Source organism: Chenopodium album, chromosome 12 (assembly GCF_948465745.1).
Source record: "Chenopodium album chromosome 12, dcCheAlbu1.1, whole genome shotgun sequence".
Taxonomy (NCBI): Eukaryota; Viridiplantae; Streptophyta; class Magnoliopsida; order Caryophyllales; family Amaranthaceae; genus Chenopodium; species Chenopodium album.
Window position 1 is genome coordinate 44,525,189 of NC_137845.1, and position 21,740 is coordinate 44,546,928.

Consider the following 21,740-nt stretch of genomic DNA (forward strand, 5'->3'; position numbering starts at 1 on the left):
TGGAAGCGTCAGGGGTGGAGCTGTGGTGGCAGCACGGTGCTGGCGGTGGGGCTAGGGTGGTTGGGTTAGTTTTAGGGTTTTTTTTTAATTTTTCTTTTTTTTCAAAAATAATAATATGGTGACACGTGGCACAATGGACCTCAATTAATATAATTTTAGATGGCAACTGTTAAGTGGTAGTAAAATCAAATTTTTTAAACTTTCGATAATTTTTTATTTTTATTTTTGCAGCGTTAAAACTCAAATTTGTGTTTTTTTTTTTTTGTGTGTGTTAAAATTCAAAATTTCTAATTTTAAATTCTATGAGTTTTTTTTTTTAATTTTTTTTAAAATGTTGTACAAAAATAACTACAAAGTAAGAAGTATTTTGTTTATTTCATTAATCCTAAAAAGTTTTTTTTTATTATTATTTTTTGTTAAAATGCTAATACAATTAGTCAATGCAATGTGAATGTCCACACCTTAGTTTTCTTCATTGCAATTAATGTTTAGCCAACCTCCTTGTCACCCTCTAAGGTTGTAACTCATACTGTTTTACTTCGTAGTATTTTGCACTACTATAAATACCATGCATGTATGATGAACACAAAAACCATAAAGGAAAATTTGAAATAAAAAAATCCAACCTTTGCACTTTCTTCCCAAAAAATCCAACCTTAATTTATTCCATTAAAAACCCAACCTTTATACCCCTATTCATCTAAAGATCCATTACTTGTTGATGACTGGTTTTTTTTAAGTTATATGCCACGTGTCAGCTATGAATTGGTCAATTTTTTTTAATAAAAAACAACAAAAATTCCGAAAACCCTTTCCACCACCACCACCTTCCCCTGCCACCACTCCCGCTCCCCCTCCCCTGCGCGCAACTCCCCTCCCCCACCCCGGAATTCGGGCGGCCAAAGTCCAACTCACCCACCGCCGGCCTTCCCACACTACACCTCCCCTCCACGAACCCAGATGCCTACCCCAACTTCCACCATTGCTCGCCACCACTAACTCCAAACCGCCCAACTACCAGTACCAAACCTCAACCCACAACACCGCACCTGCTCCAACCCACACCAATTAACAATCGACCAACGCACCTTATTAAAGTTGGTTGAGGTTGGTTTCCGGTGGTTATGGAGGGGTTTCAGATCTTGGTTGTGGCTGCGAATTTTCGGATTTTAGTTGTGGTGGCTGGGTTACGGGTTGTGGTGTTGGTGCGATGAGTTGTTGAGGGTGGTTATGGTGGGATTTCATGCCAAGGTGGTGGTGAGAGTGGTTACGGGATGGGTTGTGGTGGTGAGAGAGTGGTTGACTGGTGTTGGCGGTGTGGTGGTACGAAGTTCTGGTGGTGGTGTTGATGGAGTACTGGTGGTATTAGTGGGTGGTTTCAATTTTTGAGGGGAGAGGAGAGAGAAAGAAGAGGAGTGAGAAGGAAAGTGAGAGAATTTAAAAAAAAGAAAAAAAAAACCTGTTTAATAGGTTAAAGGTCAAATGGACCTGTTAACGAAGGGGGTAATAAAGGTTGGATTTTTATTAGAATAAATTGAGGTTGGATTTTTTTTGGGAAGAAAATGCATAGGTTGGATTTTTTATTTCAAATTTTCCAACCATAAAAGAGTTTTATATAATGGTTGCACTACTATAAAAGAGTTTGTTATACTTCGTAGTATTTTACAGTGTATGACATACATTATACACATAAGTTATTTTATTGAACTGAAATCAATTTTACTAAACTTAAATTATTTTTACTGAAGTGAAATTAATTTTATTGAACCAAAATTATTATTTTTGTTAAACTTAAATTAATTTTACATAACTGAAATTAGTTTTGCTAAACTTAAGTTATTTTTATTGATTTTTCTGTTATATTTCTTGTTCAAAATGACTAATTTTTACTGAAATGAAATTAATTATACCAAACTAAACTTAATTTTACTGAACTGAAATTATTTTTACTGTACTAAAATTATTTTCACTAGATATTATTTTTACAAACAAACAGTGCATTGCACGGGCTTCATCTAGTGAATATATTATACAATAGTATATTATTAGCAGTATATACATTTTGAAATACACATATAAATGTATATTTACGTACAATATGTTTCACCAACAAATTTATAACATTTTCTAATATTTTATCAATATGTATTTAGCCCGTAAATAGATTTTTTTCTATACACTATAATTCTTTCTCTCCTATGCAATTTTTTTTTTTTCAATAATTAACTGACTTAAAATATTTTTTTCATATCTTTGCTAGCAAGCTTTTCATACATTATTAAATACAGAAAATCTATATAAAAAAATCGTTGCTGTAATAATGGTAGAGTAGTACGTAATGCAGAGTACTATGTATTAATGTATGTCACAAATTATGTTAAATTGATTTTTTTTAACTTAAGTTTATGTTATCAAAATATATTGTGGAAGGATACATTAAATCTTTTTTCTTCTGTTATTTATGTATAACATTTGTATTCTAAATAGAAAAAATAAAAAAGACTAACTAAGAGACGCATCAAAAAATAACACGTGTCATTTGTTATGTGTCATTTTGTATATAGTTATTGACGTTATTTGTTGTATGTAAAGATGGTAGAACCTAACACAACACACTACTTAAACAGAACCCAACATAAAATAAGTTTGGATCAAGGATTTTGGTACATTCAGATCAAATAAAATGATATGATTTGATTTAATGGGTTAGGGTTAGGGTTAGGTATATGTTAAGTAATACGAGCAAAATAGCATAATAGTATGCATAGTTTACATTATACAAAGTATCTTATTACGGTGTAACGAAACAGGAGGAAAACCCAATAAGAAAATACAAGTTAAACAAAAAATACGTTGATCTAGTGACATTTGTGTAAATAAATCAAAATTTTTTATGAAATGTGGTACCATTAATATTGAGTTATTTACAAAAATATCATGTTGATTGGAATTTTATGTTAATTTATTTACGAAACTACCACTAGATAAACTTTCTTTTGTTTATCATGAAATTAAACTGGGACAGCCTCAACCCCACTTTCACAACATAAGAAACATAAGGTGTTTTTCTAAATGGCATTTTTGTAATAATTAATAAGAGGAATTATATGAATATTTTTAGTATTTTTTCGGTAACTTTTTTTTTTTTTTTTTGTCCTTTTCTTCTTACTGCTCCATCTTCCTCATCATCCATGTTCTTCCTGCTTTCCTCCACCTCCATTGTAGTAGCTCGTACACCACTACATTTACTACATGTTTTCAGCAACGAAGACGCCAAATTAAACTAAAACCCCAAGTTAAAAGGGAGAAAAGAAGGGTATGGTTAACCCCCAAAGGGAAGATTGCATCCTTCTCCATTAAAGACCTTCGCCAAGTTCAATTCACCCATTGAACTTTCTTTCTTAATGTTCTTCAATTCTACAATCAATAGCTGGTTTTGCTTGATGAGAGATTTTTTTAGACAAAATTACAACATTAACCCAATTTATTCACTGAAAATTATGAATTTGCCTCGAAATTTTGCTTCTAATTTATTCACTGAAAATGACGAATTTGCCTCAAATTATTGCCTCTAGGCAATGGAAATTAAAGTTGGCCAACTAATTAGAGGTCATTTTTCCACCTCTGTTACATGGGTTTGATTCTCAACAGTCGCAAAAAGAGCCCCCATTCCCCCCTCTCCTTTCTACTTGCAGTGGACTTCTCCTTCCCAAAAAGGCAATAATGTACACAAAAGCTTTAAATCATCTTGCATGACAGATAAACAAGATAAACCTCTTCATTAGATTCAAATAACTAGATCAATCACATAAGCTACGAATTTAAACAATATTTCCGGGCATATGCAGCCAAAGAGCCTAACAAAGCTTTTGTATATATCAATCTATACATAAAAATTATCAAGATTGATCGTACACTACAGATTTCTCTGTAACGAATAAGAAGATAGAGCCGCGAAGACACAGATTTACAATAAACATCTCAATGGGTGATAATGATAATAATGAATTAACATTGCAGATAATTTAATACACGTTTATCCAACCAAATCAAATAAGCAAAAAATAAATAAAGAAAGAAAGAAATTCAGTAGCAGAATCACCCAAAAAAGGAAAAATTCTCATGATGTAACAAAGTACAGTAAAGATCAGGTCCCAATCTTCTACTCAAAGGCGGAATATGGGTGGTGTATCCCTTCCTATGAAATAAAACTCAACATGTATCACAAGCAGGCAATCAGTTGAATTTGAAGACGTGAAAATCCTCATTACCAACTTTTACGTAAAAAAATCACCTTTAATCAGGACTAGTAAATCTAATTTGGGTTTCTTTAGCAAAGAAGAGCACATACACTTATAGGAAGAGACTTGGCAATATCATTCTTAATCTGCAAATTTTTTGATACAAAATAAATTACATTTTATCGCTGATCTCCCCGACATCTTCGGTGGTCAGAAAGAAATTAAAAGAAAAAATATTTAAGGGCCAAAAAATTATGAGATAATGGGAAAAAAAAGAATACCACCAAAATGGAGATAAGAAAAAGTCCACCAAGCGCCTTTACTTCTTAATACTGATGGACACATAAAGTCAGGATCCTTTAAATCACTCAAGCCGTCACCATATCCTCTCCTGCCACTTCAGCTAGTCTCTTCCACGTCAATTGCCTCTGCTCTTCTACCTCTTTCGCTCTGGCTACTTTGTCTTCATATTGCCTCTGGCACTCTTCAAATAGCTCCACATCCATTTCCAAGAACATTTTACGAACGTTGACAGTGAGCCCATGAACAGCCTGGTTCCAATGACTTTGAATGTTCTTTTCCAATGCTTCAAAAATGATAGGTAGAATCATGGTCCTGTTCTGGGCAATTAAGCTAACTATGTGCTCGTTGTTCCATAAGAAGAGTGCTCGTTCTGCTACCTGCAACACCAACAGTATGTTGACATGATTTAAAATTCTGCATTTGCTGTGAACAGCAGTAACAAGTATAAAGAGAAACATACTAAATGTCACAAACAAATAGAAATAATCGATGGAGCATTGTTATTAACTATAAATCAGGTAAGAAAACAGAAACAGAGAGCAGCTATTTGATTCAACGGGACACTTAACCCTGGGATTGGGAAGCACACAATACGTGAGAAGCAAAACCTACAAGACAAGCTACAATTTCAGAGATTTAAAAAAAAAGGGAAAAAGTACAGTTATTCTAACAGCCTGTGCCGGGTTAATAGTGTGGTTTTCAGACATTAGTTGTACAGTGGATGAGAGTCTTATGGAGTATAGAATAACACGAGAAAAGAAGAACATGTCAATAGCCCAATGACAGTAATATAGTCTATAGACTATACTACAATTCGGAGGATATTATAATACACTTCCTCTGTATTTATTAATTGCAACACATCACTTTGGCATGCACTTTAAGGAAGATATTAGACTAGGTAAACTGACCCATTAATTGAAATATTTTACCACCGATAAGGAAAAAAAGTGTTAAGTTGTTACAGTTTATATTTTATTGTTTAATCCAACCATTTACCTTTTCATCACTTCCTCAAATAGTGTGCCAAGGTGTTTGCAAGTAAAAAAAACATAAATAAACATAGGAAGTATATCTCAGCTGAAAAAAGTCCATTCTGGCCCCAAATATCATGCTTTTCACGGAATGCAGAATCACATTTGAAAAATTTAACAGCAATTCGATAGCTTGACCATATCATTATGTTCTCCAAAAGTCAACTATCTAATCAATTGGGAGACAAAGAAAAAGAGTGAGCACTAATGTTCCTTGCAATATACACTTTGCTTAACAAACAACATTATTGCTAAATATTAAGCATAGTTGGGGTGTATTCGACACTTCAGCCAAGTGATTTATCTTAAATTGTGTATTCAGTATATTAGCATAGCCAATCAAATCTAATAGCCAATATGTTCCTTTATTTTTTAAACTACACCCAGTGAGTTTCTTTCAATTAACACATTATTATACAAAGTATCAATTTACTGGATACATTCCACATAATTTACTGAAGTTATACTCCATATATTAGTCAAACCTACCACCTGCTATTAGAAACAAAGCTAACACTAATTAGAAACAAAAGGATAAAAAAAAAAATCATTATTATAAAATAGAAAAAAAATTGTTATCTGAATATTCTTTGTGAAGGCCCCAAAACACACATGATACAAAGAAAGAAAGAAGGTATGAACAGGCCATTTCATTAAACTTGTATGCTATGAACCTATAGTTAAATATGGCCCCAAGATGGAGAATATCCAGCTCAAGTTCCAACATAGCAAGTATTCACATTGCAAAACCTATAAAGCCCTAATCCCCAAACAAAAAGACATAAAACCAAATAATAATATTAGTAAAACCCCATTTGTTAATATGTATATAGGTACCTAACTATCTCAGTCCATGAAAGATACAAATATAGAAAAAGAAAGAATCCCAAATTGATCAGCATAGAATCAATTCATCAGTAAGAAAAAGATAACATGACAGTAGGAGCCAGGACGATCTTACTCAATTTGGAACTATCCAAAACACGTGGTTTGAAAGTTTGAAACACAATAATTGGTTGTACCACTGTATAGTGTATACTGAGAAGATCCACAATAGTCTCACCAAAAAAAAAAAAAAAAAAAAGATCCACAATAAACAACACATGAGGCCACACTGTGTACAAAAAAGCTACGTGCCCAGGTGCAGGGCTCAAGGAGGATTATGCTTACATGCAAGGTGCTTCTGTCCACTTCAGCATTAGGAAGCCCACAGATGAGAAACTACTAATATCCTTAGTGGCCTTTTTGGTAACTATCATATCATTTCAAATGAGGAATTGTCCCAGATAGCTTGTTTGGAAATTATAATAATTAGTACTTGGATTTGACTCAAATCCTAGTCTTTGAGTGATTAACTTTAGTTTATAGAATTTGAAATCCAATTTTAATTGATGTCACTTCAGATCCATTGAACCATTTTCTCTCTTCCCCTTTTTTGATATCTCCCCAATTATGAAACCCTAACTACCATCTACTCTTCTCTTTCACCTTTAATCGTGGCTCTCTCTCTCCTACCCACCTTCTGCACGAGTGCACAACTTTCACCACCGTCACATCAACCATCTTTGAAGCGCCACCTTCACCTGCGAAAACTACCTCCAAAACCCCCTCCTCTTTCGCTGCAGATTGAGATGGGGCAGCAAAGTCAGAGGAGAGAGGATGGCAGCTCTAGGCGCATCATTGGTCTCAAAGTTCATGAACTTAAATCTTAATACTTCCTCTGTTTCTTTTTAATTGCTACACTTTCCTATTTTGGAAATTGTTAATTGCAACACGTTTCATTTTTTACATTTCTTCCCATCTCTCTCCTACCCACATGGGTCCCTCTTATTTTTTCTCTCTATCTCTCACCTCTTAAAAAATTGCCTAGGAGATCGTGAAAATAAAAGTGTAGTAACTAAAAAAAACGAAGGAAGTAATAATCAAATATTACAGAAGGAGAAATATAAAAATGTAAATTTAGGTTAATTTGAGCCGATTTCTCACCTGTTTGGGTCAAGGGGAATTTTGGAAGAACAATTGAGGAGGAGAAAGATTGAGAGGGGTTAGCAATGTAAGAGAAGGGAGAGGAAAGAAGAGAATGGACTAAAGAAGTGCAGATGGTGCGAGACAAATCATTTGAAATTCTAAGTTTTTCCAACCAAAGAATTTTATAAATAATGTCAAAGTTTTGGAATCCCAAATTTAAAATGTAATGCTTATATTTAAACACTACCAAAATGTATTACATAAAACTAAAAGTCGTGCCTTTCCATATGGTACGCTAGCATAGTATTATAAGAACTTGCTAATTCTAATAGCTATTAATTCCCCATAAATAAATAAATAAATAAAAATTCCCAATGACTCTTGTAAATTAAAAATTAGTGCCTTACTTTACCAAGGAGATTTTTTAGCCAATAACCCTATGTCTAGGCTCTATAGCCTTAATGTGTTTTATGCGTCATGCACTAAGAATAAAAGGCCTATAAAAGAAAATAAGTCAACTTTTTTTACAGGTCAACAACAAACTACAGTCAGCCATTTAATGAGAAAGTCATCCAAAAAAAGTGGCAAAATATACTTCATATGGGTTCTCAAACACAGTATCTTGTATCATGCAATATAAAACATAATGAAACAATTAAAATCATCAAGGAAGATAAAACATATACTCCCTTTGATTGCACACCTTTGATCATTTAATGCCCCTGAATATATACACGTTGAAAAAATTATCAAGGTGTTGATAACTTTATGTTTTGAATATATACTCCCTCTGTCCCTAATTTTTTGCCCCATAACCAAAAATTAGGTCAAATTTTAAAATCTTTGACCTTAGTATACTCTTAATCCATATGAGATAATATAGTCACGTGGGATCTTATTGGATTCTTCTCATTGTATATTTTATAAATATCTGATTTTATAATTTTTACACGTATGAAGGTAAAGATAAAACCGTTTTAAAAAACGCGCCTCGGAGACCGTGGAAAGTCAAATGGTGCAAAATATTAGGGACAGAAGGAGTATATCAAAACAAATCTAACAAGATCTCACTTGAAAGTATATTAATGTCCCTTTTTCCCATTTAAGAGTGCTAAGTATATTAAGTTTGCCCATTTCTAAAATAGGCAATGACATTTTTTTTTCCCTTACGTTTCTTTTCTCAAAACAACTTAGGTCTAGCAATCTTTTTCTCTCTCTCCGTCTCACTCATTAGAATATTATTATAGTATACACTGACCTTATCATATGCAAACACCATACACCATGGGACCTCATCTTGAATTGGCTTGGTTACTGCATCTAAAACCATTACAGGGTCAATTCAAGATAAGGTCCCATGGTGTATGTTGTTTGCGGATGATATCGTTTTGATGAATAAAACTAAAGATTGGGTTAATGCCAAATTAGAGCAATGGAGGCAAAGGTTGAAATCTAGGGGGTTTAAGCTAAGTCAGAGTAAAAATGAATATTTGGTATGCCGCTATGGTACATAGAAGGGGACAAGCAATGATGAAGTGAGCTTGGACGAAAAAGATTTGACCATGAATGGGTGTTTTAAATATCTTAGATCGAGGTTAAAGGACAATGGTGACATTATCAAGACGTGGCCCACGGGATTAAGTCGAGGTGACTTAAATGGAGAGCGGCCACAGAAGTGTTTTGTGACCAAAGCATTCCTTTACATTGAAGGGGAAATTCTATAGGACTGTCATAAGACCAGTGTTGCTTTATGTAAGGAGCAAATTAAAAAGATGAACGTTACGGAACTGCACATGTTAAGATGTGAATGCAGGAACACTCTAAAAGATTGAATAAAAAATGAAGTTACTTGAATTGCTTGCGTTAAAATCACCTGCGTTGGTTCAAGCATGTAAGACACTGGTTCAAGCATGTAAGACACAGACGAAGGTGCACCACCCACGAAGAGTGGAAGAGTGGGATCATGGAGAGAATAAACGAGGTAGAGGGAGACAGAAAATGATTTGGTTGGAAGGGGTTAGGAAGGATATGAAGCATACAGATTTGCAAGAGAATGAGGAATTTGATCGTAAGGGATGAAGGAGGAAGATTTTTGTGGATAACTATACTAAATAATCACTTTTGATTCATGTAGCCGAACCCACTATGGGATTAAGGCTTTACTGATTCATATACAATGAGCTTAACACCAATACACATCCTAAGACTATGCGCCACAATAAGACGAGCACTTGTTATTGGAGCCAAGGAACATGTTGACAATTACGGTAAAAAGTTTACAAATTTTTATTCTTGATGAAAAATTAAGTGAAACAACCAATTGCAAAATTTCTAATACGAAGTATGTAAAATATGCTCTTATATAGCATATATCCAAAGTTTCTCTAGTACGAAGTATTCTAATACGTAACCAAAAAAGGTGAGTGCTAGAACGCTATAGCAATATTCATCAAGCACATGTATTGAGCATACTACAAACACCAAGGCAGAAAAAACATTAGTCTATGAACAATAACAAACAAATCATACACCAATCTCACAAGACTGAAAAAGAAGGCAAGGCACAGAACTGCTCCAGAAACCTTATAAGACTAAAGTCACTGAACTGACACCCAATTCAAGTTAGCATGTCTTCCTTGACACCCAATTCAAAAGAAAAGACCCTATTCTAAGGATACACAATTACAGTAGAAAATTTATTTGTGTAAGTAACAAAATAAGGATTAAAAATAGTGTGAGTAAATAAGTAATCAATGTCAAAAAGATATTATATATATATATATATATATATATATATATATATATATATATATATATATATATATAAAAGATCAAGCTTGAGCTAGACTCCATTAACCCAAGGAAACGTATAAGACTATAAACAACATGTTCTTAAGAGAACAATAACATATTTCTCCATCTGTATTTGACTCCATGTACGGTGCAAGCATCCCGTTCAATAATCTAACAACATGAAGCTCATAGCATGAAAGTTCAATCCACAAGGCACAGCAAATTCAGGGAAGCACAAACTACTATGCATTAAATTGATCACTACAAAAAGAAATTGCTAAATAATATAGCAAGCATTTATGTATAAATTCGGGGGTTCTTTTCTTCCAGCTTTCGGTGGCAGGGGAGAGGGTAACAACAGGACACAGGCAAAAGGAATTTTTCATACCTGAAAATGAGGACTGTTAAGGCAGCGAGCTATCTGTCTAAAAAGTGGGACCATACAACGTTGGAATTCAGCAGACTGTGTTGCCTCTAATACTTCTTCTAATTCCCCAAGAAAGAGAACTTCTTTTTGGCAATTAGTAACTGGCCAATATTTCAACAAACCCCTTATCACTGTATCTGCCAACTTGTAATCTTTTTCAACAAACTGAGTGATGCAGTATGAAAGTTGCTGATGATATAGCCCGACTGGCTTCGGTTTATGAAGTGGGATCAAAGCTCGAACAAGAAACAACTTGTGCTCCTCCTTCATTGGAAGAGCAAACCCATTAATTATACTTCCTAGAATCTCCAAAAGCTCACCAATCCCACTATGTCTTTCAGTCTCATATATGAACCGATAAAAGATGTTATTAATCGCCTTCCTGATAAACGGTCGGTGCACCATAAACTTTCCATATATCCTGTGGAGAATAGTTTTCAAATACTCCCTCTCCCTTGGATCTTCTGAATCAAACAAATCCAGTAGCTTCAACACAAAGGAATGATCGATGTAACGCTTAGCAACCTTAGTGTCAGTGTCTTGTGACACAACATATCTCAACAAAAGCTCATACACAAGCTGCAAATGCGGCCACGAGGGCTCTAGAAATGGCTCCTCCTCTTCAGGGTCAGTGGCCTCAACACCAGTATTTTCGTGGGATGTTGGGGGTAAACACCTAAATATATTTATTGATACCATCTTAATCATCTCATCTTGCACAGTCTCATGAATCTTCCCCGAACCCGACTGAATAAACTCGATAAGTTCCATCAATGTTTGCCTTTTAATTTCCTTTTCCCGAACCGATTTCAATGTATCAGTGAAATCAAATTGATAACAACAGATTTGCAGCTTACGCAAAAACAGATTCTGGCGCTCTGCAGCCGGGACATCTTTAAACATAGGAAGGGCTTCAACAGAACCCGAAGGCGGTACTGTAACAATCAAACTCCCACCACCAACGCCCTGTGGCGTGGCATTTGGACCACCCGAACCTGGAACCCCAACTCGAGACGCATGATTAACAACAACATTGGACGAAGCCACCACCCCAGATCCTCGATTACTAGGTGGAAAAGCTAAATCATCTGATTTAGACCCTTTTCGATTCCCTCGTTTCATAAATTTATTCAACATCCTGGCTTACTCTTACCCTCCCTGTCTTCCCCAAATCTCCCCCCTTTTCTCTCTCCACAAAAACCCTAATCCTAGATTGAAAATCCGATCAAAGTAATAATACCAACAATTGAATCAGATCCCAGATAGAAAAACCTAATGTTGATGCAATATTCACCATTTGTACTCCATTAATTCGATCCGAAACAATTATCTAGAACCAAAAACACAAAAAACCCAGAAAAAATAAAAATCAAAGATTATCGAATAAGAAATGTTACCGTTGTAATGTCAATCGCAACGCTGCAGAAAATGGGCAGTGATTGAATAAAAATTTTCGATCAGAAATTGCCGAGTTGCAGCGAGTTGATCGGACTCGGATAGGGGATTTGCAGGGGACGAGACAAAATGGGAGATTTTTTTGGGGAGAAGGAAGGAAGAGGTGAAAGGAGGGGAAATATAAAGGTTTTTTTTTTTTTTTTTTTTTTTTTTTTTTTTTTTTTTTGGGAGTGAAGAAAAAAAAAAGGTGAGGGCAGGAGAGAGAAAATGTTCAAGGTGAGAAACCTTAAAAACAGAAAATGTTATGTGAAGGATTATTGTTGTGGTAGAGGGTAATGATAAAATTGGGAATACTATAAAATTTTTATTAATTTAGTGTTAGGAGGAAAAATATTTACGAGTATTAATTATTATGGACTATATGGGAGTGATTTCCATCAATATCCCTACCTTATAAATCAATATTGTTAGAAAAGTTATAAATTCCAAGATTATGTTAGTTTTTGTAAATATTCCTTACATACCGTCCATGTCACCATAAAAATTGATTTATATATTTTTTTCTTTTAAAGTGAAACCGCTAATTGAATTAGCGGTTTACTTACTTGAAATTCATGTACACGAAACAAAATAAATGAAACCGCTAATTGAGGGCTTGTTTGGCATTGTTTTTTGTTTTCAGTTTCCAGTTTTTTTGGAAACAAAAAACCAAAAATTGGAAACAAGAAAAAGGTGTTTCCACTTTTCTGTTGTCAGTTTTCATAATTATCATGGTTTTAATAAGTTTGACTAATTTTTGATTCATTATGTGACATATATCATATGATTTTAAAAAACAAAAAACCAAAAAACAGAAAACCACAGTGATGCCAAACGAACCCTGAATTAGCGGTTTCTTTTTGATAAAACCGCTAATTGAATTAGCGGTTTTGTTGTAAAATAGTAAAAAACAAAGAAAAAAAATAGTTGATGACGTGGACAGTATGTAGGGAATATTAGCAAAAAGTGACATATTCTTGGAATTTATAACTTTTCCAACCATTTCTATGGAAATCACCCGCTATATGGTCATATGGATATCTATAACATAATTGTAGAGTCATTTTTCAACTTTTAACCACAACACTCCAAACTCTAAATCCTCCATTTTTGTTAACTTTACTTTTTAATTTTTATTATTATTATTATTTTTTTTTTTAAAACCTATTAATTTCCATCAGAAATTCCTATTCCATAACTACTACTAAACAAATTCAATAACTTCCACTATCATATTTACACAAATAAATTAATAATATCGTATGGAGTAGTAATAAAAAAAACATTGATATATACGATTAATATATTCCGTGCTTTAGCACAGGTACGCTTTAGTGTTTCTAATTTTATAAAAACTCTTGTAATTATCATTGTCATATTTGCTAAGGGAATATAGATGATATCCTTGTAGGTGTTATAGTTTCATGTATGTCAACGACAATTTTATCACTTTGGCTTGAGAGTTGAAACCTTTTTTTTTTTTAATAAGAATGTTTAAATTTTTGTAAGCTAGTCGATCATGTTTGTATGTATGAAACAATAATAGTTGAATGTTTAGTAGATATAATTTTTTTTGCCCTATTCTAGATATTTTTTCAATTTTGTCAAAAGTAGAAAGGCTAGAAATAAATTGTAGGCTATTATGGATGAAAGGAGAAAGCGAATTACTAAGGAGAAAGACATTGCGAAGATTGCTGGTAATTACTTTAGGGAGATATATGGAAGAGATGCGCTAACTCCGTCCTCAGTTTCTCAATTGGATAAGCTGCGCCCAATTGGTCTTTGCAATATTGTTTATAAATTATCTCTAAGTGCATTACCAATAGACTAAGGAAAGTGATTAGTGATCTAGTTAGTCAATTTCAAAATGCTTTTATTCCGGGGAGAGCAATCTCCAACAACATACTTCTGGCCCGTGAACTGTTAGAAAATATTAGGAAAACAAAGAAGGGTGTTAAAGGTAAATTGGCCATTAAGACGGACATGAGTAAAGCATACGATAGGATCAAATGGGATTTTCTAGAGAGAGTTTTGTATAAGTTTGGTTTGCTTGAGTTGATGGTTAAAACCATCATGAACTATGTTAGCTCGGTTTCCTTCTCGGAATTTATTAATAGTTCTCCGAGGAAAAATTCATTCTAAAATGTGGGCTTCGTCAAGGGGATTCGCTATCCCCTTATCTTTGCATTCTTTGTATGGAAGGCCTTTCAGGGCTTATTAGAGAAGAAGAAAGATGTGGCTGCATTGTGGGAGTTAATGCAACATAAAAGGCACCGAAAATAAGTCACCTCTTCTTTGCAGATGACTCAGCTTTCTTCTTGCAAAGAAAAGAAAGCAATGTTTTAGCCTTAAGAAATGTGCTAGACAACTATTGCAAGGCCTCGGGTCAAGTCATTAACCAAGACAAATCAGTTTTGTTGGCCAACCCTAACTGCTGTGAGGATGACACCAACAGGTACAATGAGCTGCTAGGAATTTAAAAAAAAAAAAAACAGTTGGTTTGGGATTTACCTTAGTATCCCAATTGATTTTGGGATGTCTAAGGAACAATATTTAGAGGTTTGGTGGACAGAGTGAAAGAAAGATTGAATGCGTGGAACTCCATTTTTCTAGCCCACACTGGTAGGCTTACTCTTATCAATTCTGTACTCTCTATCTTAGGGACTTATGTGCTATCAGTCTTCAAATGCCAGGTAAATGTGCTGAAGAAAAAAAACAGCATAGTGGCCAGTTCTGGTGGTTAGGAAACAAGAATGACAAAGGTGTTTATTAGAAGGGTTGGGATCACCTTACTCAGATAAAGGAAAAGGGGGGGATTGGGCATTCTTGATGCTCGTCTTTTCAACCAAGCTCTCCTTGCTAAACAAGGATGGCACATTATAAATGACATTGAGTCTTTGGTCAGCAAAGTATTTCGAGCTAAATATCATATAGATAAGCTCTCACTTTTTGGTGCACTTGAAGCTCTGGTTCGTGGGGTTGGAATGGAATCAGGTGGGGGTTGCAAGTCTTAAAGCAAGGATGTGCGTGGTCCATGGGTGATGGGTGTTATGTAAAAATTCACCATCCTTGGGTTATTCACCATCTCTGGTTTAATGGCAAGCCACCAAATTGGGGAAACTAAGACTGCTATTCCCATGAATATGTTGCTACCCTTTTGAAAAGAAAATGGGGATTGGGATATGGATGCTTGCAAAGTATGGTTTTCAAATGGAACAGTTGAAAGAATCACAACTATTAAGGCCTTGGAAGCTGGATTTGAAGACATAATTATCTGGAAGGGTGATAAGAGAGGAATCTACTATGTGAGAAGTGGTTACAGCATGCTTTTTGACAGGAAGCACAATCAAGACATGGCTTAGAGCAACAGCAAGCGAAGTAACATTAACTAGAAGCATGTCTAGTGAAATAATGGGACTACAAAGCAAAAGATATTCTTGTGGAAGATTCTAAAAGGTGCACTCCCTGTTGGCAGTGAAAGAAAGAAAAGGGGTCTAGGAGAGAGTCATCACTGCAGCATGTGCTTGAATAAGGAAGTTCAGAGCAGTTACCATTTAGAAACTTTGGAGCATTTGTATAGAGATTGTAGCTTTGCTAGCCATGTTTGGAAAGGTTGTAGGCTAGGGATAAATGTATCCTACCAGGGAAATATTCCACTTGCTGAGTGGATTTACAAATGGCGGAGTTTGTTATGTGACAAATAAAGGGGTCTGGAAGAGAGCTACCAACTCTTTTTAGCAACTCTTGATAGTATATGGGAAGCAAGAAATAACATGGTTTTCAAGCATTCAAGGCTGAATCCATGGGCTGTAATCAAAATTTTGGAGAACAAAGCAGCCATGTCATCATGCAAGAAGACGAAGGATAAAGATGAAAGTAATATAGAGAGCTCAACTCTAACCCAGATAAAGGTCACCATGCTTTGAAAGAGACAACAATGAAGGTCAACAACAAATTGAGTGGCATTATTTAATCATGGGGACAGGTACCTGTAGCACTATTTGCTTGGGAATCAATATGATAAACTATAGGAAAAGGAAAGGGAGATGGTGTTGGTCTCTGAAGTCTGCAGGTGCTATCATAAAGCAAGGATTCAGGTGCTGACTCAAGAAAGAAGAACTATCAAGTGGCAGCAAGGTGATCACAGGGGCATCCAAAGTGAAAGAATGCTTCTTCATAAGATCAAGGACTTATTACCTAATTTTCATTGTTTGTCTGTAGGTTATCGAAATACTAGGGATTAATCTCCCTTTGAACAGCTGTCCAAAAAAAAAAAAGAAAAAAAAATTCCTATTATCTATAGAGTAAATTGAGGGATTAGCCATTGGCTTTTCTAAACAAATGAAAGGATAGTTGCATGAATTCAAAGAAGATAATCAACATTTGAATCTGAATCAAAATGACACTACTAGAATTCGGTTAAATTGCGACCATTTTTCTACGACCGTAAAAAAACACGGTAGCAAAATTTGAAATTTGCGACCGATTTTAACGCGGTCGCAATTTTACTACCGTTTTAAAGGCGGTCGCAAATTTGCGACCGTTTTTGGCCTTTTAAACAGTCGCAAGAATGTTTGAACAATTTAATATAATTCTAAATTTAAATAATTAATTTGCGACCGCTAAAAACGGTTGTAAATTGCAACCGTTTTTGATACATTTGCAATTTGTGACCGTTTAAAGCGGTCGCAATTTGCAACCGTTTAAAGCAGTCGCAAAAGGGGTTTTTTTTTTTAAAAAAAAAAGTATAAAAGGATACCCATTCACCCAAACCCTAATTATTTCTTCTCGCACGCCGCTCATCTCTCCTCTTTCTTTTTCTCTCTCTTCTCTTTCTTTTTCCTTTCTCACGTCCCTCTTCCTTTTCTTTCTCTTTCCTTTCTCTTTCTTCTCACTCTGTTGTTCATTCTCATCACCGTAGTTCTCATCAGAATTCTCTTTCTCCTCCATTTTCATTCTTTTAATTCTTCATCATTTTTTCTTTTTTTCGGATTTTCATTAACGAACGAACTTGGGTGTTCAGATTTTCGTCAACAAAAGAAAATTATGGTATTTTTGGTTAAATTCGACTATAAAAAATTTCAGATCTGGAGTTTTCATGGTCGAATTTGACCATATAAACACAAAGAAAATGAATTATTTGATAAGGTAATTTTAGTTTTTTCTGAAAATTTTGTTTGTTTTTGTTTATTTTCGATTTTTGTGGTTTATTTCGTTTTTTTTTTCAAATTTCTGGGTTTATATTCATACTAATTTTGTTTGTTTTTTTTCTTTTTTTTTTGGGTTTGATTTTTTTTTTTTGTAGTTCATACGAATTTATGTTTGATTTTTTTTATTTTTGGTGTTGGTTTTCATACGATTTTTTGTTTGATTTTTGGGTTTGTTTTTTCCGATTTTTGGGTTTGATTTTTGTTGATGCTCATATGATTTATTGTTTGATTTTTTGTTATTTATGTTGATGTTCATACGGAAATTTCATGGTTTGTTTATAGTTGTGGGTTAAATTTTTGTGTGGTGATTTTGTAAATTTTTTGTTATTTATGTTGATGGTTTTCTTAATTTCGATTTATGGTGATATTGTGAATTTCTCGTAATTGTGGGTTAAATTAAATTTTTTGGGTACTGTAAGGTGGAAGGCGTTGGTGGGTAGAGGTTGTTTAGGGTGGGCAGTGGTGGTGGGTAGAGATTGTTAAGGGTGATAGGGTGGAGTCACTTGGTTTCGGGTGGTAAGTGGCGGTGGGGCTAGGTGCGTTGCAGGATTGACTGTGTTATATATATATATATATATATATATATATATATATATATATATATATATATATATATATATATATATATATATATATATATATATATTATTTTTAACTTTTAGTGACCGCCTATAGCAGTCGCAAATATTGATATTTGCGACTGGCACTAGAACGGTCGCAATTATGTCTTGAAAATATTAATTACGACTGTTCTAATGCTGGTCGTTGAAAATAAAGAAAACGGTCGCAAAAAATCTACGACCGCCAAACAGTCGTAATTACGTCTTTTTGCGACCAAATAAATAACGACCACCACGTTACGACTGTTGACGGTCATAATTAATTTCAACGACCATTTTTGCTATGTTCAGCGACCGTTCGAGATGGTCGTAGTTTTGCCGAATTTTAGTAGTATGAGAGTTAAAGACACAAGTAGGGATTATATTTTTACCTTTTAGTAGGGGTGTTTAGATCCAAGTAGTTGATAAGTCGTCCCGTGTACCGTTCCGGATAATTCGGGTACCCGAATCATTCGGGACGGGACACGAGTACCCGGATTTTTTAACCTAAAATCTGGCGATATTGATTGTTTTCATTTGTAAAAACCTGCTGAATATTTTTTTACAGAAAATCTGCTGTCATTTTAAAAAATAACCTACTATAATTTTTTTTAAAAAATAACCTGCTATATTTTTTTTTTAAAAAAAAATACCTATTGTATTTATTTTTAAAATAAAAACCTATTGTGTTTATATCATGCAATACCTGCAATTTTTTAAATTTGGTGACATACTAATTAATAACTTAAAGCTATAAACTACAAATCAAAGTTAAAAAATAATCCAAACTAGAGTTTAAGGACAGGAATACAGAGTTTTTGAGTCTTCAGCTACATAACTTCAAAACATATAAAGTACAAATAATGGCACAAAGCTACACAACAAACAAAATGGGAGGGCTTCAATTCATTCACTTGTGAGATCCGATATTTCAATTGTCTCATCAATAACAATAGCCGGTTGTTTCAAAACCTAGTCTTTGAGTCCTACAAAACACAAAAAATACATTAAAATAATTACATATCACATATATTATATTAAGTAGTAAAATAAAGTAATATATAAAGTTACAAAATCACCTTCTTCTTCCATATTTTCTAACACAAGCAAGCTTTCCTCTATAGTAATAGGGACATTGGAACTACGCATCCAATCTTGGTCACAAACAAGAGCTTTTACCAATTTTGTGATCGAAGAAGTGCGAAAGGAATCTAGAACATGTCCTCCCATGCTAAAAGCGGACTCCGAAGCAACAGAAGAAACCAGAATAGCAAGAATATCTATGTAACACCCCCAAATCTCCCTCTATCAGAATAGCAATGAGCGTTCAATTGGGTAAATGGAGCGTGAATTCCCAGAGGGTTATAGCCATATGTAGAACACATATGGGTTCAGAAAAGAGGGAAATACTCAATCAGGAAGTAAAATCGAGCAAACAGTACTAGAACTGGTCAAAGCAAGAAGGTAGATTTCTGGCTCGGTATTGGAAGAACTTAGCGCGAGACAACAGGGACTGTCGCGAGACGATGACCCTATCGCTACGCGACATTGGTGTTGCACAGCGACAGTGCCGTCGCACTGCGACGGGCACTGTTTTCTCAGCGCCAGTTCCTACATGCCTCAGCAGCTTTCTATTCTTAGAATTTTCTAGTTTTTCGTAGCGTTATTTCAATTCTAGTTGTGAAAGATATTTCCCAAATTTCCTATGTGAAAAAATCCTATGTTTTTGACGCATTACGGATGGTCTATCCAATGCGGACCTTTTTATGCATATGCCAATAATGTCAATCAAAATTACGCACATGAACACTTAGAACTTTTCAAGTCTTATCCACTCATTCTAAAGCATTGCCAAAATAAATTTTAGGAATTAAAATAGAAATCCTCCTGATATGTCTATTTTATGTAGTATTTTAACCCCGTCCCTTGGTCATAATTGGTAGTGTTTTTGGCTCTTTAAAGCCACTTTTATTACTAATTTGTGTTTTCTAGTGTTTTCGTAGTTTTGGTTGAGTTTTGTAGGGAATTGCACTTTTGGAGCATTAACCCGGGATTTTTGGAGCGACTATGAGCATTGGAGGAGCACGACTAATTTTCGTAGCCCAGGGCCGGTTAGAGTCATCAAACCGGTGATTAAGGGCTCGACATTTGAGATACCAAGGCATTTGTACCGAGTATTCAAGACCCGAAGAGGAAATCCAGATTGGGACAAGTTACGAGCCCAATCGAAGTCCAAGATAACCTAAGTAGCCTTGCCCGGCCAAGTATGGTCCCGCCCGAAGGCGCGCCCGGCCGGGCGGGGCGGAAGTAGAAAAGAGTCCTTCGCCCGAGCTCGCGCCCGGCCGGGTGCGAGAGAAGATCAACGAGGAAAAAAAGGCGGGCCCGATCGGGTGGTGTGGCGCCCGACCGGGCGCGTGTCTCTGAAGAGGGTTTAGGGTGTCGTTTAGTTTGTTTAAGTTTAGGATTTTCTTGCTTAATATAAATACGTTTTCATTAAGCAAGTTTAGCATCTCTTTTATCTCTTTTACCTCTTTTTTTAGACTTTCTCTCTCTACTTAGTTTTATTTTCTCTCTCTACAACTTTATACCTTGTTCTTGATTCAACTCATTATTTCCGTTAACTTTGGTAACGATTTCTTCTCTATTAATTTCGGTAATTTTATTTCTTTATTCATCATGTCTTATTTAATTGCTTTGATTAGTGTAGATTTAATTATGCGTGAGTAGTTTTCTTTCTAGGGTTTATGGGGATCCATAAATAATATGTAGGGGTAATTTATTGTTGTTGATTGTCAATGCTTAATTAATTTCCTATTGATTGATTTAATGTTATGCAACTAGATTTGTGCAGATCTTTTATGCATGAGTTTAGCAATATTGATTCGAGATTCGAGAGATGAGAATTCATATTTAAGCTTAGTTTCAATAGGCAGGTTAATTTATAAATGGTTAAGTCGAGATTCGAAAGATGAGATTTATTGCCGGTAGATTAATTCTGTGATTGTAATACGTAGCGAAAGCCCTTTATGATTTGATTAGTCGATGCGTTGATGATTGATTATTATGTTTTGCCTTGGAATGTTATTTATTGGTGAACCTATGCCCTAGGCCTTTATTCCTTGATTTTCTTACCTTTAATCTTAGTAGTTTAGTTTCCCTTGATTATATTATTTTGTTACTTAATAATTTAGATTGCTTAGATTAATTAGGAATAGAAAGACTCGTTTCCCTGTGGATTCGACCCTACTTCCCTATCTGCATTTGTTAGAGGATTTAGGAATTACTTTTGATTGGGTGATATGACTTTAACCTGTTAAAATTTGGCGCCGTTGCTGGGGAAAGGGTTTATTTTTATTTCTGATTGTTTTCTGTAGTCTAGATTATTTCCTCGTGTCTCAGAGAAAGTTAGTTCTTTGAGGCAAGTCTCATATTTGTCTTTTAGTTCTTTGTTTATGTCCAGGTGTTCCAGATCAGGTTCTATTCCATTCGATCCTGAGATCGAGCGCTCTTTCCATAGACAAAAGAATCTTTACAGGCAAATCCTAGCGAGTTTTGGGGATAACGATAATCACAGAGACCCCCCCAGCTGATTCTAGTGATTCAGAAGTCCCTTCAGATTCAGAATCAGAGATGACAACACCTAAGAAGCTCAGCGATTATTCGTAGCCGTCGCTGACCGATTTTCCACATCTCACTCCCACTCCGACTCTTGATGGAGTGCAATTCGAGAT

At 34.9% G+C, this 21,740-nt stretch overlaps 1 protein-coding gene across 1 annotated transcript; it reads right to left on the reverse strand.

Moving 5' to 3' along the window:
* Nucleotides 1–4,353: 4,353 nt before the first annotated feature.
* Nucleotides 4,354–12,324, reverse strand: LOC145570547 (serine/threonine protein phosphatase 2A 57 kDa regulatory subunit B' beta isoform-like). Its single transcript, XM_081629670.1, has 2 exons — nucleotides 10,728–12,324; nucleotides 4,354–4,921 (listed from the first exon to the last, which is right to left on the reverse strand). The coding sequence occupies exons 1-2, from the start codon at nucleotides 11,901–11,903 to the stop codon at nucleotides 4,610–4,612; spliced, it is 1,488 nt and encodes a 495-aa protein (XP_081485796.1). The 5' UTR covers nucleotides 11,904–12,324; the 3' UTR covers nucleotides 4,354–4,609.
* Nucleotides 12,325–21,740: the final 9,416 nt, after the last annotated feature.

What these genes read in the sequence shown, in the direction of transcription:
- LOC145570547 (XM_081629670.1), bottom strand. Translation starts at nt 11,903, where the DNA reads ATGTTGAATAAATTTATGAAACGAGGGAATCGAAAAGGGTCTAAATCA. An exon ending in TTAACAGTCCTCATTTTCAG is followed by an intron (nt 4,922 to 10,727) that starts GTATGAAAAATT and finishes TTGGTGTTGCAG; the next exon opens with GTAGCAGAACGAGCACTCTT.